General features: G+C 32.0%; 1 protein-coding gene across 3 annotated transcripts in view; it reads left to right on the forward strand.

Annotated features, from left to right (window-relative positions):
* The window catches only part of blo (bloated), a 524,956-nt gene that overhangs the window by 164,688 nt on the left and 342,190 nt on the right, over nt 1-18,078 (forward strand). For all 3 annotated transcript variants that reach the window (XM_072535671.1, XM_072535677.1, XM_072535673.1), the window contains one exon: nt 13,997-14,113. In XM_072535671.1, coding sequence (XP_072391772.1) covers nt 14,002-14,113 — 112 coding nt within the window. In that variant the 5' untranslated portion in view covers nt 13,997-14,001. The remainder of the gene's footprint in view (nt 1-13,996; nt 14,114-18,078) is intronic.

The following is an 18,078-nucleotide window of genomic DNA, read 5'->3' on the forward strand; positions in this document are numbered from 1 at the left end:
ATTACTGAAATTAAAGGAAGATATTGATAAATGATTATCTGCTGTATAGCATTTTGACAAATTTATATTTAAGTCTTCTTGGACCTCTGTAAATTCTGTGATAGAAGAAGTTAAATTCTGGTGGAGTTAAATTAAACTCCTTGTCAATATCCATCCTTTGATTTATCAAATACACAGAATTTTAAACAATAAAGTAAATAATGACTTACAATGACAGATAGTACTAACAGCGGCTACTTCATTTTAAATTAATTTTCAGTGGGAATATAAATAGGTATATGTTTGGTTGCCTACACCACAGGTCACTTCCAATCACAGAGCGTTTAATTAATTTATGCAAGTGTTGGGAATTTATCTTTATTGTACAGCCAGCAATTGACGGATTTGTAGTTTACTGTTTTTATTTCCGAAAAAACAACTCAAATTCCTACAATATATAAAATTAACAATATAAAAAATTAATTAATTCCCATAACTTACTGTTCTCTTGCTGTCTGCTAAATTATTTTAATTTTTCCCGAATCGGTGACAGTTTGTTTTCTGACGTTTTGATATTATTTTTGTCATAGTCTATAGAACAGTAGCAACGGGAAATTTTGGGTAACATGATAGATTTTAAAATTAACTAAATACATTATATAAAAATAATAAATATTCGTAACAGCAAGCAATGTATGTTGTGTTGCCTATAATAAAATCGTTCATTAATAGAAAATCATTCATTAATAGGGGTCATTAATAAATGATTTTGAGGGCATTAAAATTGATCATAAATGGACGGTCGAAAGAAAAAGTCTAATAATAAATTTTCTCAACGATAAGGGAACGTTAAGGCTGTGAATCTCGTGTCCGTTTTTTCCCAGTATATTATCTTCTACTTTGTTTTTATATATTTTAAAGTAGTATGTAAAATTTCACTGAAATTTAATTCGTATTGATCTGGTAACATATATCTACAATTTATTTTCTACCACTAATAATTTTGTTATTTTTTGCTAGAAAAGAGATATATACAACTTATATGGCTGAGTTTTACCAGAGATTTTCCTTAAATTTTTCCAAACGGTACTTATGGTTGTATTTAGTGACGAGATTAGTTTTTCCAGGATTCTATTCTGATCTTTTTACAGCATATCTTGCCTCAGCTCTTTGTTTTTTTGTATTCCGTTGTATTTTCCTCTGTTTTGTTATGATTTAGTCTCTTAAAAGCTTTTTATATGCTCTTGTAACTTGGCTGCATTTATGTACCTACCACGGAAGAGGTTTATGCTTTTTTAGAATTTTTGTTTTTCCTAAATACTTCTCTGCGGCTGCGATGATAGTAATAAAACGTTTGAGTCTTTTTATTCGATCCAGATATATTTCGTGACATTTTATCTAGAATAAACAAAAACGTACCAATAGTAATCAATTGGTCACACAAGGTACCAAGTTTCCTAAACAAACACTAATTTGTATACTTATGTGACAATAAAACAACATTATTAAACATTTTGCAGACTCCAACTCTTAAGTTAAGTTACCCAGCTCTCCCCGACTGTAATATTACCAACGTTAGACAAGTGGATATAAAACGACCTTAAGGTACCTGTCCGTTATTATGTAATAACTAGGTCAACACACTCACTTGCGATAAAACCAGTTTCCAAAAATGAAAGTATTGCTGATTTGAGCTGTTTTAGATTAGATATGTACACAATATCCATACACCATTCCCAATAAGGTATTGATTTAAATGTTGTTTAGATTGATTTTTTCTTCGGTTCAGTCATTGCATAATAACGCAAAACTCGTTCGGAGCAATCAATTTGTTGTTATTAAATATTATTTATAGAGTGAATTCGTGCAATATGACATGCAATTGGTTTGTATATTTCAATGTTTCCTGCAAAATATATTATGTATCGTAGAGATAATGCTGGTGACCAGAACGCCCAATTTAAAAGTAAATATGCATACACACCTAGAAGCAATCAATAGAACAGGAAAAATAGGTTGATACTTTGTGCAATTAAAGACTTATATTCGAAATGAAATGGACCGTGGAAGTGATGACGTAGATTTTATTGACATATGTCAGTTTCACTTTCCAAACAAACCTTGTTTAGTGTGGATAATTTGTATTTTTCGTTATTTTTTCATTTTTTTTACAGAATCTTTCCTCTTTTTGCAATATCTAAGTATTCTAATAGTTACTACAACAATTTTACAAGGTTGTGTAAACAATAAAGCATGTTGTTTTATAAAAATAGAATAAAATGCATGTATCAATAAAGTAAGGTTAGAATGTCTTTAATTTAAACTTTTAAACTATATTTCATAGAAATAGAACACTGAATTATGATGGTATTATCTTAAAAACACTATACTTAAAAGAAAAAGCAGCAGAGGAAGCAAAATGTTAACTTTATAGAAATTAAAAAGTCTTGAGATTGGACATTTCAACTTTTGTTTGGAAAGTAATTGACAGTTGTGACGTCACACTTCCACGGTCCATTGGCAAAATCAACATATATGACAGTGGAATGTGTAAAGTGTAATACTTCCCTTAATTCTTTTTATGGTGTTCTGTGGCCGTAAACAAAGAAGAATGACATGACAGATTTTATATATAGATATATAGGTTATGTAGAAAAATGTATTGGGGCCACAAGCACATGGTTGATAAAATTAGAATATGAATTTTCCTATTAGAGTACCAGATATAGCTAAGTAATAAAAGGAGTTTTTAATTCGCAATGGGTCCAAGCAATTCTATATAGATATAAAATATGGCAAGTACAATAAAGAATAAATTTAATATTAACCTTTTAGGTTAGGTTAGGTTAATATTAACCTCACAACTAGATGGACTGACGACCTGAAGTGTGTTAGCAACAACTGGATGCAAGCCGCACAAGACAGAGACAGATGGAAAGAGCTGAGGGAGACCTATGTCCAGCAATATACGCATACAGGTTGATAATGATGATAGGTATTATCGGTAATGTTAAATACTGAAATAAAATGAACATTGGAATTTCCAGTTACTTAGTCATACACTTTATGTAATTTTTTGTATAAATATGCACAATCCCCAGATGCATAAACTATACAAAATATGCAATATATGCATTTTGCATATTTGCCTAGTCTATTTATGATAAAACAGAAGAATATGTACAAGTTAACAAGACAAAGAAAGTCTAACTTTACCTGAAGGGTACAAAAGAAAGGGAAAAATACCAGAGAAATACAGTGGCTATGAGTTATAGGTAAAAAGGGTTCCAAAGACAATAGAAACGTTAGAAGGTAAAGAAAATAATAGTTTATGAGTAAAAGTAATAAAGAAAAAAAAAATAGAATCATTTGAGAACAATAATAATACATGGACAGAACTAGGAAAATATCAGAAAAAGTAGAGACTTTAAACACGAAGTGGGAAATTGCAAGTAAACAATTGGAAGATCAGATAGAAGATAGGTATAAGGTAAAACTAGTTATCAGGAGTTTTGCTAAAAGAAATGTATTATATAGATGTATATATTTATCCACAAGAACAAATTGTAAACCAAATAAAGTATCGGAACCAAATAAATTGCTTTAATGGCTAAAGCGAGCATCGAAGTGCAAACATCAAGATAAATATTTATTTAAAATGGGCTACAAAAGATCGGATACTGATTACCTACTGTTTTGTGTACACAAAAGTTTTTGAAGATGGACAGATGATATTGTAATAACAGAACCAGACTTGGAGAGAATTGAGGTAAAACTAAAATATAATTTTTTTTGCGATAATTTGAATTGAAATTTTATGGAACTTTGTTACGTAAATACAAAATTCGAGTTGACAGATATCTTAACAAAAGATCTTAAAGTACAGATTTGCATTAAAAGAGATAATTTAGTATTGTATTTGTTAAGATAAGGGAATTTAAATAAGAAGTGATCTAATTTGAAATGTTTATGAGTTGACATCTGTTGCCCATACAGAGACATCGTCTCAGGGTCAGCAACACCCAAATTGAGAGTCTTACGTTACTATTCAGGGTATCAGTTAAAAACTTTAACATCACACCAAATTATTAACAAACATGTAATAAATAACAAATTTTGTACCACTTTAAGAGTCTTTACCCAAATATTTAGTGGCTTGACTCATGTATACTTGGTAAATGCACTGATGAAGGATTTGTTAGTCCCAAAACATTCTGTTGTGATTAGATGTAACTAGAAAGGGTCTTTTTAATTGTATACCTTTTATAAAGGATTTTTAAATCAATTTTTTTTTACTTAAACACAAAACCACATCAACCACGCAGGGTTATTAGTGGATATAACAAATAGATGAAATATTACATTAAATAAAATTGAATAACTTGATGTCTTTTAAATAGCTTAACACTGTCGAAATTTTTTTGGTGAGAACTGTCTTGAGATCATCATCTGTGAATCCCTGGGATCTTCTTTTTTACTTGAATTAAGGACAATCAAGCAGGATGTGTTTTACAGTCAGTGGGTTAGAGCAGCTGGAGCAGATAGGTAGTGGTTGTTTTGTTATTAGGTATTTGTGTGTTAAGGTTGGTTGGTTAAGACTTGGTTTCTTCTGTTTAAAGGAGCCTACAGGACATAAGTTATTTTTGGGCAAATTATATTTAATTTAGTACCTAATTTTTCCCAATAATTTTGCCAAGTATTAATACAGTGGATTTTAACCAGGATTTTTAGATCGGTGTACGGATATGTCTTCAATTTTGCAGGATGTTTTGAGTTCATTCGACTTTTGTTAGCCAGTTAGTCTGCTTTTTCATTTCCGTAAATACCTGTATGTGAAGGTACCCAAATAAAAGCCGCTTCCTTTCCTAATGATCGAAATTTTTCTAGTTCGTGTTTTATAATCTGTATAATAGGGTTGTTGGTATATATTTGTTTCAGTTCCAGTAATGCATTTAATGAGTCTGTTACGATAATGCACTTCATCGTTCTACTCTTTTCGAAGAAGATTAGGGCTTCCAAAATAGCTGTAGCCTCACCTGTTAGTATACTGCTGTTGGTTGGTATCGTTATGCTATAAGAATTTTCTTTACAGTAGTAGGCAGCAGCGTGACCATTTGGAGTTTTAGAGGCATCGGTAAAGATTTGCAAATAATTAGGATAGTGGTCTAGAATTTCCATGAATAGAGATTTAATTATTGTGGAATTTGTAGTTGATTTGGGATATTTGGTAAGTGTTACGTTAATAGTTAATGGGTGGCTTGTCCATGGGGGATAGTTTGCATTTATATGTAGCGATACATTGAGATGATTCATATCGAAAGTTGTGAGCTTTATTCTTTCTATGAGGGGTGTAGAGTTTTTGGTCTTATTGTTAGGAGGAAGTATTGCAGATGTGGAAAAATACAGGATGCTGTTTCTGAGATGATATCTTTGCAATGTAGTTCAAGGATAGTTGTTGTCGTCTTATATGTAAGGGAGGTTCTCCAGTTAGAACTTGCATACTAATAACTGGACTAGTTTTAACAGCTCCCAGTGCTAATCTCAAAGCTGTAGATTGAATACCGTTTAGTTTTTTTAGAGTGGTTTTACATGCAGCATCGTAACATATGCAACCATAGTCTATTTTAGTTCTAATGAGCGATTTGTAAAGCCTAATTAATATTTTATGATCAGCACCCCACATTTTGTTGGATAATATTTTGAGTATATTTAATCTCTTTTGACAGCGAACCTGTAGTTTATTTCACCTGTCTTTCACCTGTCTTTTCAGCAGAAAAAACAAATCCCGTTTTTATCGTCCAATTACAAAGCCGATTTAGGAAACTCTGTATAACTTTAGTTGCTGTCATTAGATTATTCGATTTAGTATAAATAACAATGTCATCTGCGTAAAGACTAGCTTTAATGGGTGCTTTAATTACATCCATAATACTATTAAAAGCGATTAAGAATAAAGTTGGAGTAAGAATCGAACCTTGAGGAATTCCATTATCTAGTATCTTAGATGAGCTTTTAACACCATTTATTCTAACTTGAATCGAGCGATTTTTAAAAAAATTTTTTATAAATGCAAGTATGTTACCTTGAATGCCAGTATCTTTCAAATTTTTAAATTTGATTTATTATTGAATTATAATGCACTTATCATGTACTGTATTATTATTTGTTTGTTAATAAATGACCTAATTAAGAGTTTTTTAATGTGTAGAATAAAGGAAAGTATTAAAAGTGGGTGTAAAGTATGATAGTGTCCTTATTCCTTTTTATGGTGTTATGTGGTCGTAAAGTGAAGAAAAATGACATGGCGTGACATATTCACATGTACTGTAATCAGTAACACAGTGGACAGGAATAGATTAAAAGAAAATCCAAAATTTTTTAAAAACCGTTTTCTTTATACGTTGCATAATTATTATGCTTTCCACATCCGCGAGTTACGCAGATTGAAAAGATCAGAATTTAGTGATTATACACAATTATATTTTAATACAGCTTTATCTCATATTTATATAATAGCAGTCCCAGTTATGCCAAAATCATTTGCATATTCTAAACTTTACCGTACTTGGATTGACATTATAATAAAAATATCAGACATGGTACATTAAACGTAATACCTTGCAGAGGTGAACGAATTAAAAGGGTGTAGTACCGCTGGGTGCGTTCCTTTTAAGTTGTTATTCTTATGTCAATAGTTGACTTAATGTCTTGTTTATAACGAGGGTATTAATAAACAAAATCATAAAGTTTTATAAACATATTGGATAAAAACAATCTCACGACCGGAATCTATTATCTGTTTTTAGTGCTGTAAGTTACTCAGCTACACATTTTTTATATTGTACAAAAAAAAAGTCGGGTTTATATATTAGCTAACAAAAGGTGTTCTCCTACTCTGCAACTTTTGTTTTTTTTTTGTATTTTTTTTTTCTCTGACCATTAGATGTTATATTTTTTGTTGGTTTCTACTTGTTATCGTTACTAAAATTATCGTCCTTATTCTCTCCAAAAATTTGGTACCGGCACTTGTAGCTAGTACTACTACTGACTACTACGGACTGCTAACACAAGAACTTGATAAAATGAAAGCCGATGTAGTAGCGATTCAAGAGATGAGATGGACTGGTTCAGGAATTATCGAGAAAGGAGACTACAATATATACTATAGCGGACATAGCACCCGACACGAGTTTGGCAGTGGTTTTCTAGTCAGTAAAAAAGCAAAGCAATTAGTCCTTAACTTTAAACCCATAAACAACAGAATATGTTATCTACGCCTTAAAGGAAAATTTTTTAATTATAGCTTACTTAGTGTACACGCACCTACGGAAGAAAAGGAGGATAATGAAAAAGATAAATTCTATGACACCTTAGACAAAGAATATGATCGATGTCCACGTCATGACGTGAAAATCATTGCTGGAGACCTTAATGCAAAAATTGGCAAAGAGCAATTTTTCCAGCCAAAAATAGGACGTGAGAGCTTACATGAAGAGTCAAATGATAACGGGTTGAGCCTAATAAACTTTGCAAGTACTAAAAACATGATAGTAGGAGGAACAAGATTTCCCCATAAAATGATACACAAAGGAACATGGAAATCCCCTGATGACTAAACCATTAACCAGATAGATTACATCCTGATAGATGCAAGGCACTCTTCCGATCTCATAGACGTCAGAAGCTTCCGAGGCCCAAACATTGACAGTGACCACTTTCTTGTAATGGCAAAAATCAGAGGAGGAATATCAAACCTAAAGAAAGATAAACACACGAAACAAGACAGAATTAATGTTGATAATCTGCGCATTGAAACCTTTGCGAGAGAGTATAGGAGACAAATGGACGAGGAAATGGAGAACCTGGAGGTGGGGGAAAATGTAGAGGAACTGTGGACAAAATGTAAAAACATAATAACTGAGAAAGCAACAAAAATATTGGGGAAAACCAAACCAGTTAAAGAAAACGAATGGTTTGACAAGGAGTGCAAGAAGCAACAGATAACAAACACAGGGCATACCTAAAGACAAATCAAGCTGGATGCACAAGAAGAGCAAAGGAAGAATACCGGATACTAAGAAGAGAAGAAAAACGATTACATAGAAGGAAAAAAAGACAATTTGAGCAAAAGCAGTTGCAGGAGCTGTAAGGATGTAGAAGGAAACATCCTAAATGATACGGCCTTAATCCTAAACAGATGGGTTGAATTTTTCGATGCAAAATTTAATGGCCATCATATCGAAGAAGCAGATAACACCCTAGCAAATCGAAATGATTGAAATCCTTTCAACGCAAACGAAAGACCACCTACCATCGAAAACGTTGCCCAAGCCATTAAAAAGCTTAAAAATAATAAATCACCAGGAATTGATCAAATTTGCAGTGAGCTCTACAAGAATGGTGGCGATGCCCTACTACAGACACTGCATAAGCTTTTACTTCTTGTTTGGCATAATGAGACCATGCCTTGTGAATGGTCTCAAGGCGTGATATGCCCGTTACATAAAAAAGGTGACCAGCTCCAGTGTGACAACTATAGAGGTATAACCCTGTTAACAACTGCTTACAAAATACTAGCAAATATTCTCTACGAAAGGCTGCAGGTTTACACAGTGGGCATAGTTGGTAAATATTAAGCTGGATTCACTCAAAAATCAACAATTGACCAGATTCATTCAATAAGACAGATTCTCGAGAAAACATTAGAATTCAATATTGAAACCCATCACCTATTCGTCGACTTTAAGGCCGCATACGACAGTGTCAAGAGAACAGTGCTATACCAATCAATGCATGAGTTTGGTATACCAGAGAAACTTATCCGACTAACGAGAATGACAATGTCTAACTTAGAAGCCAATGTTAGAATACAGGGAGAGAATTCTAGATCCTTTGAGATAAAGGATGGACTCAGACAAGGGGATGCTCTGGCTTGCCTCCTATTTAATATTGCCTTAGAAAAGGCAGTCCGAGATACACGAATTAGGGACGGCGGTACTATTTACAATAGATCGATACAAGTCTTAGCATATGCTGATGACATTGACATAAGCGTAGCAAGCGAGATGTTGAGCAATATCTCCTAGAATTGGAAACAGCGGCGAAACAGGTCGGTCTAGTCATCAACGAAGACAAAACCAAGTACATGTTGGTTACAAAGAATCCGATAGCAAATGAGGAACGAGAAACAGTCTTTGGAAGTCATACCTTTGGACGTGTTGACAACTTCACATACTTTGGGTCGCTATTGACTGCTACCAATAAAACAAGCGAAGATATCAAAAGACGAATAAATCTTACAAATAGGGCATACTATGGACTCCAAAAGCATTTCCACTCAAGAAACATTCAAAGAAGAACTAAAATTATTATATACAAAACATGCTGAGGCCGGTCCTCACATATGGAGCAGAAACATGGACTCTAACGCAGAAAGATGAAAGACTTTTGGGAATATTTGATCGTAAAATACTCGACCAAGGGCAGTGGCGCAGAAGACATAATTTTAAATTGTATCAGCTCTTTGATGAGCCAGATGCCATAACGTTCATTAAAACACAGCGACTTAGATGGGCTGGATACATAATACGAATGCCAGAAAATACGATTGCTAAAAATCTAACCACAAGAACACCTGTAGGAAGAAGAAGCAAAGGCCGACCGCGAATTAGGTGGTTAGATGGAGTTGAAACCGACTTACGGATATTAAAAATCAGAAGATGGCAACATGTTGCCAGAAACCGAACAGAATGGCGACGAATCTTAGAGCAGGCCAAGATCCACAGAGGATTGTCGAGCCAAAGATGATGATGATGACTTGTAGCTAGTGTTTTGCTAGTTTTTTGGAGCCTTATTTGTTGCTGTAGATTCTTTCCTCACTTCCACAAGTGTCCCCTTTTCGGGTTTCACTTTCACAGTGTGTCATCTTTTATTTATTTTTATGCTATATTTACTCGTTTGTCTTAGAATGAAAGACTTTTGTTTCCCTTTTTTAATTTTCAACTGGATTTTTCTCTTCTTACTTAATTAATTGTTGATACAATTTGCCGATTTTTTATTTCTATCAACGTATATTTAATATTGACGATTTGTAGTTTTTCCTTTTTATGGCACAATTTCCCTTGTGTCTTTAGTTTTTCATCCGTATCATAATCAAATCCAGTTATTACCAGGCTATTATGAATTTTTCTTCTTCCATTTGGACTATCTATTTTCCATCGTTTTCTCTTTTTTTAGAGTAATTCTCCTCGCTCCATGTTGTATTGGTTTTTTTTGTTATTTACTGTACAACTGTAATTTACCGTATAAATTTATTATGTTCTGAGAAGAGTATGTGTAACTGCGGAAGGCGCCCACTCCCAGTCATTTCGTCGAATAATTGACACCTATAAATGCACAGTTTTTCATCGAGCTTATTAGATTTTTTGCACACGCTGGCAACGCCGCAATTTATTTTAACAAAACAATATCTCTGGTAGTGTATATATCATTTTATTGTTAATAGGCGCTGTACTTCCTGTTTATTGCTTTTTTGTTATTCACTTCGTTAATAATATGTTTGACTTGTTCTGCCGTTAGAGTTATAAGTTTGTTTTTGCTTTTAAGTGCAACCCTTTTAAACAGACACTAGTGTACACTTCTCGAATTAATTTCGGATTTTTCACTAGTAGTATTTTAGATTTTCGGTAGGAAGAAACTGTATCTCTCCTTGTTCGCTCTATCATATATATATATATATATATATATATATATATATATATATATATATATATATATACATACATACAAGAGAGGGAGAAAGAGAGAGAGAGAGAGAGAGAGAGAGAGAGAGAGAGAGAGAGAGAGAGAGAGAACCAAAAGTCTGGAAATGCCTGATTATCTCTTAAATTGATAGTACGAATTGTATAAAAACTGAGATGCAGCCTACCCCTATTTTGCAATATGGAGATTTCAAATTTGATGGTTGAAGTATTGCCATATTTAGCATTTTTTAAATATTATTAGTCACTTTGTTTCATTAAATACACCACTCTTTATATTACACTATTATTGAAATCCTCACTTCAATACGAGTTCAACCTAATAACACTTATATTTTATCTAGTCACAAACGTCTCAAATAAATAAAACTTCATCATCATCATCATTCTGGCTTTATAACCCTGCGTTAGTCCTGGCCTCCTCAAAAATTTCTCTTCAGTCGTCCTATCCATTGCCTTCCTCCGCCAAGCACGTATTCCTATATTTCTCATGTCTTTATCTGTTAAGGAACCTTGTTCTGGGTCTTCCTCTTCTTTTCTGACCAATGGGTCTATCAAGGAGCGTTTTTCCAGCTGGGTCATTTTGTTCCATCCGCATTACATGTCCTATCGACCTCAGACGTTTTATGATATCTGTTCCCTGTTATGTTTTATAAGGTTCGAAGTTGTATCGTCTTCTTCACACTACATTGTCATTAACTGCTCCATAGATTAGCCTTAGTACTTTTCTTTTGAAACATCATAACATGTTTTCAATATTTTTTGTTAGAGTCCAGGTCACTGAAGCATATGTTAGGACTGGGCGTATTATTGTTTTGTAGTTTTATTTTTATATTTCTCGATATAATTGTGGTTTAAGGAGGAGATTGAGCCCAAAATAGCAATTGTTGGCCGTACAAATTCTGCGGTTTTTTCGGTAATATTATTTTCAGTGTTAAGAAGCGCTCCCGATGACATCATTTTCAATAACAAGTGGTCGTAGGATTTGTGGTTGCGTGCTTATTTTCATATACTTCGTTTTGTTGGTGTTTATTATTAAACCCATTTTTGTAGCTGATTGTTTTAATGCTACATACGTCTCTCGTACATCGTTTTCCGTTCTTCCAATATTATAACATTGAACCAGTTGTAACTTGTGACATACGTATTACTTTTTCTAGAGTCAGATTGAACAGTATACAAGAGAAAGAGTCTCTCTGGCGCAGCCCGTTATTTGTTTTAAAAGGTTCAGACAGTTTTCCCTGAATTCGTACTCTACATTCAACTTTTTTAAGAATTCGTTTTGTTAAATTTATCAACTGATTTGCTATTCCTAGCTCTTTCATTGCTTTGAACATTTCTCTTCTATTCACAGAGTCGTAGGTTGCTTTGTAATCTATAAATATGTAATGAGTATCAATGTCATATTCCAGTGTTTTCTCCAAAATTTGTTTTAGGATTGCAATCTAATGAATTGTCGATTTACCACATCTACAACAAGCCTGGTATTTTCCTACTATCCTTTCTGCCTATGGTGCCATACAGTGACATAGTACTGTGGAAAATATTTTATACGCTGCATTTAGAAGTGTTATTCCTCTGTGGTTAGAGCAAAAAAAGATATCTTCTATTTTGTGTATGCTACAAAGTATTTCAATATTTCAATCATTGGGGGAGAGATTTCTGGGTCCATATTTATTTTATAAGCTGCTGTAATGCCATAATGGGATCATGGCCACCTACTTTATATAGTTCAGATAGGAGATTATCTATTCAGGGTGATTTGTTTCTGGCCAGTTTTTTAACTGCATCTTTAACTTCAAAAATCATTGCTGGTTCCTTTTCCCTCTCGTCTGTTCCCCTTACCTCATCTCTTTCATCTTCCAGGGTTTTTTTTCTTCTCTATATTAAGCTTAAAGTATTCCACCTTTCCCACATCTTTCCTTGTTTTTAATAGGTCGCCATTCTGACTTCTGCATTGTCTTGTGGTTGTCTTAAATTCTTTTCTGTTGATATTAACTTTCTTATAGAAAATGCTCTGAATTCTTTTTTTCTGTTGAGGTTTTCTATATATTTAAGTTCCTTATTTAGGTGGTTCGTTGATAATTCTAATTTAAACTTGTCTGGGATGAGTTGATAATTCTTTGCATTCATTATTTAACCAATATCCAGTGTCTTTTTTGGTAAATTTTTATATCTTTTTTAAGAATGTTCTTTTGTGCATAACCAAAACACTATGTGTTTCTTTAACGTTTTATTTTAAAAGTACTATTTATATATACAGTAAGAATTTTGAATCGAATTTAATGAATTTATTTAATATTGATATACCACATGGTCGATCATAGTGACTAAAATACTGCAGACTGCAGTGAGTGGCCTCGGCTATGAAAACTCAACATATCCCTGAAGTATAGTTCCAACCAGTATCTGGAACTAGCAACTGCACTAGCTACATTCTACAACTACAAGTAGCATTTGAAGTCACCAACAAGTAAATTTGTCCAACTACTTGAAGCCAACAATATTTGCCATTAGTATCGATTTAAAATTTTTGTAAAGATATAGGCAAGATTTGTTTTGTTTTTATTTGATAATAAAACTTCAATTTTACATTTTTTGTGTACAATTGTGAGTTGTATTGTCATACAATACCACCCAATTTTCAGGGGTAGGTATATTGTTATCCATTGGCACGCACCGTTTCTGATAGGTCGTGCAATGGTTACAAACTTTAAATTTTGTAATCGTATATAGGGTGCTGTATTTAAAAAACCAAAAGTGACTAATAATATCAGAAAAGTGGAAACTCTGGCTATGTTATAAACATCAGATTTTAAATCTTCATATTGCCAAATAAGTGTATCCCTGTTTTTGAATAATTCAGAGCATCCGTTTAAGATATAATTATAAGTTTCCAGATTTTTTGTCCGCTCTGTATATATATATATATATATATAACAATTAAATATTTTCCCAGAAAAGGAATCAAATATTCCACAAATCAATAGCTTTCGAACAATATTAATCAAGTTTAACGCAGTAAATAAAGAAAAAAAAAATTGAAACATAATTGAACTATTACCGTAATCTTATAACGATCTGGTACTATTGATCATTCGATTTAACTGCAAGAATAATGATGCTGCTTTTAACACAACCATCGATAGATCGTATTAAACCGCTCATCAAAATCATCCCATTTCAGACCTATCATCTCTCATGCATCATATTTATTTTATTGGTGTTTTTTCTTGACCTTCTGGTAAATCTTCTAGGATGAATGATCTTTGAAGCTGGGATGCCTGAAGTGAGCCGCTCGGATTCCCAACGATCGGACGCATCCCAAAAACCGCGTGTCTCCTTCAATAGAGATGTACACGTTAAGAGAATTGGTACGCAAATGGATGTTTTTGTCTTTTATATTGATTAAAAATACTAAACTTACTAATATTTGTACATTTGCGACATATAAATATGAATTTACTTTGCAAGAAATCAAAGAAGTTTTTATATCAGCAGACAATCTCATATTACCGATTAAAGTATAGAAGTGTGTATTTCTATTGTTCTTAAATTTTTTTTATATTCTCCTCCGCATTTTTGTTTATTATCTGCCTTTCGTGACTTTTCTAATGAGTTTTTCGTTTAGACGATCAAGAAAAGCCAATAATAACTATAGACGAAAAAATAGACTAGAGGAAAATCTTTAACGATAACTTCCAGAATTTCAACGATACATTGAGGGAAGAACAGGCCCACTTACAATGAATAAAGTGAAAAATCATTTAATAAATACTTTAATTTAATTTTCCTCATATGCCTTTTTATCAATGTCACGATATTTCGTTTAATACTCATATTAATTATGTAACATTTAAAGTATATAGTAACAACAATAACCGAAGAAGAAAAAAAATGTATTGATGAAAAAAAAAAGACGCAAAAACAGAGAAGTAAAACGGAGAAGAGCAACAGAAAAGAACAAAGAATGGCAAGGAATCTGATAAGAAAATCCGAGTCCAGGAAATTAGAGATCTTTAAGACACAATATGCACGTAAAGATTAAGAAAAAGCATACTATGGGACAAATAGAACTCCAGAAAGATGAACAAGAGAATATATGATACTATAAACGTTTAATATATATTGAGAAATGGGACAGAAAACTGAACAATAAACAAACAAAACAAGAGCACTATTTCAGCAAGCGAAATTGATCAATCATGATGAGAAGAGGCTATAGATTAATAAACTAGATTATGTTAAAAAAATAGGGCTAAAAGGAACTACAACGTTAAGGGGGTTTTATTCTTTCATACTGTCAATGGACCCCAAGTATGAAAAAACCGCGGAGTGCTACCATTTAAAGGGGCGCGTTTTTGGCAAAGGTGAATTAGTCCCTTTGCACTAGGGTGCATATAAGCGAATTCTATGCAGTTTTCTCACATATACGTCCACGGAAAAGTTGTTCAAAATTAAATTTACTGTCGAAATGTTACCTTTTAAAGTCACAAATATTTTTTTAACGAAAATATATTCAAAAAACGAAGCAAAATACAGGGACATACGCGATTCTTCTTTTTTGTCCCTTAAATCCTTTACCGTTGTAGTTCCTTTCTAAAGTACATTATTAATAGCCTATAACGAGATTACACCATGTTGGGTGGATAAAAAAACATCTCAGAATGGCGTCAAGTGCAAAGAAAAACGGTTATTGATATTGTTGTATAAAATATATTTTTATTTGTTCTATGATATTTCCTCTATCTGTACTATGCGTTTAAACGTATATATTCTTCTTTTTTGTGACAGCACATTGCGTACAAGAGTGGTGTAAATTTTTATTATCTCTTTTCTTCTTAGTGATGTGTTAATTAGAGAACTTATAGATTTACCTTCCACTTAGAATTACAAGTAAATTTTAACAAAATGCCCATCTTAAACGACTTAAGTGTTTTCATCTTTTTGTTTTGGCGAACTTATATGAAATACGGGCATATAAGTTCTCAAAAATGGGCTGGAACTTTCTGCTTTCTGTTTAAATATTTCCTTTGCTTTACATTTTACGATTTTCTTTTACAAATCTGTCGGCAAGAATATTTTTTATTATTATTTTCAATTTGTTATTGTTTACTTGTCGCAAAATTATCTAATTGATCTACTAAATGTAAAACACAAGTAATATAGTATAAGATAACAGTAAGTACTTAACACAGTTAAATAGTAATATTAAATAACCAATAATAATAACTGATTTGCTAACTTATTGATTAAAATAATCTTTGTGACTGGAAATATCAATTAGTCATAGTTCTACACTTATATTGAACGTATGAACATACAGTTGAGTCCATGGTTCTTTACCCATGCGTCATGATTTAAAGCATACGAAATAAGTCGGAAATTTATTCCATGCAACAGTAAGTGATTGAAAGTGGCTACTGCTCCGATCACGGATTATATTATACAATTTAACAAATAAATAAATATCATATAAATAAATAGTTATCAAATAAATAAAATGTAAAATGTTAGTTTTGCTTTAAAAATTTGGTGCAAAATTACAGCTATATTTGAAGTAGCTTAATTAATTCTTTTAGTATCATTATTGAATAATAAATACAAAAACAGTTTATAAAAAATTTAATTAAATATACAATAATATTTACAGTTTGTTGATTTAATAGGTAAGAGTCAAATTATTTAAAGAATGAAACATTATTTAGCTCAAATAATATTGTTGCAAGATTTTGTACGAATGTTTTTCGTTTCTTATATTTCATTTTCATCACCTTCAGAATCTAAACTGTTATCTCTAATGTTAATTATTACAGGTTCGATATTAATATTAGGTACACCTATTTTCTTCTCTAAGAAATCACTGTTAAATTCATTTGTTAGTATGTTCTATACACCTTGCCCAGGCTACATCGTTACACTTTTGAATTAAAATACGAATAAAAAAAAAACGGGTGTGGAGAAGTTATACTTCGATACACGCGTTCGCCGTTACAAATTTATATAGGAGTCAATCTGCACAATCATTACATATGTATTGCTATAGGTAAGAGAGAGCAGAAAGAGAAACAGAATTAGGTATATAGGTATATGGTGCATCGTTTGCTGTATATAAACAAAATTTGACCTATAATAGGAGTATAGTAACTGAAGGATTGAATCAATATTTTGATAAAAATGTATATTTTTATTTTCATATATGTACGAAAGGAGTTGGCTGAAAAAAAATTTTACACATAATCTGCAGTAAAATTCATTGTTTTTTTTTTGCTATTAATATAAAAATACAATACAATACACTGCAACATAATTCAATATAATAATACAATACAAATTAAAATGCAATATTCATAAATTTTTAAAAATGACAATATACATAGATAACTTACTTACGCATATGTTTAATTTACCATGATAATAATATTAATAAAATAATAATAATAATATTAATAAATATTAAATATAACAAAAGGAACATTTTTATTCTCGAGAGAAAAAGAGAGAGAAACTATATCTTCTGTCTCTCTCTTACCTATATCTTACATACGTAATGATTTTGCTGATTCACTTCCGTACAAATTTCCAACGTCGAACGCGCGTATAGAAGTATAACTTCGAAAACAGCAAAAAATCCAACAAACTGACAGCCACAAGTAAACAAACCAGAAACGTCACAGATTGTACTTAAAACGTCCCCAAGCGTCTTTTTTTATCTCTTTGCGATGTACCGAGTCTAGAGCGTTCATGAAAGTAACATGTGTCTTTACTTAGTAATAAGCGAGAGTTAGTTTGTCAGTAGTTTCATGCGTGGAAGACAATGATGCTAAATCAAAAGTATGTGTTTTATCTCGCCAGGTATTAATGACGCACGGGTAAAGAACCATGGACTCAACTGTAATATAATATTTTAACTACTTATTTTTGTTGACATTTGATAGCTGACTTACTGGTTCTCAAAAGTCAATAACCCTTTTACGGGGATATAAAGATAAGTGTAAGTGACTAAAAAAGCTGCGCAAATATGTTTTATTTATATTTTTTATTATTATTTTTTGTTAAATCTTAATACAGTAGTATTAAATGCGTTCAAAAAAATTATAATATTATGCTACAAGAACATATACTATTCTTTAAAGACCGTAAAACCTAGATTTCTTAATTTGATTATACACTACTCTTCAAAATTAACGCGCCACCTTAAATGTACCATAAGTTTGAAGTTATTTTTCTTGTGAACCGTTGATTGGATTTCGATATTTTTTTTTTCATATTATAGATCTATTCCTAACGAATTACTGGACCATTGTTTTTTGATAAAGGTCAACGTTTTACTCATATA

The sequence above is a fragment of the Diabrotica undecimpunctata genome, chromosome 6 (assembly GCF_040954645.1).
Source record: "Diabrotica undecimpunctata isolate CICGRU chromosome 6, icDiaUnde3, whole genome shotgun sequence".
Lineage (NCBI taxonomy): Eukaryota > Metazoa > Arthropoda > Insecta > Coleoptera > Chrysomelidae > Diabrotica > Diabrotica undecimpunctata.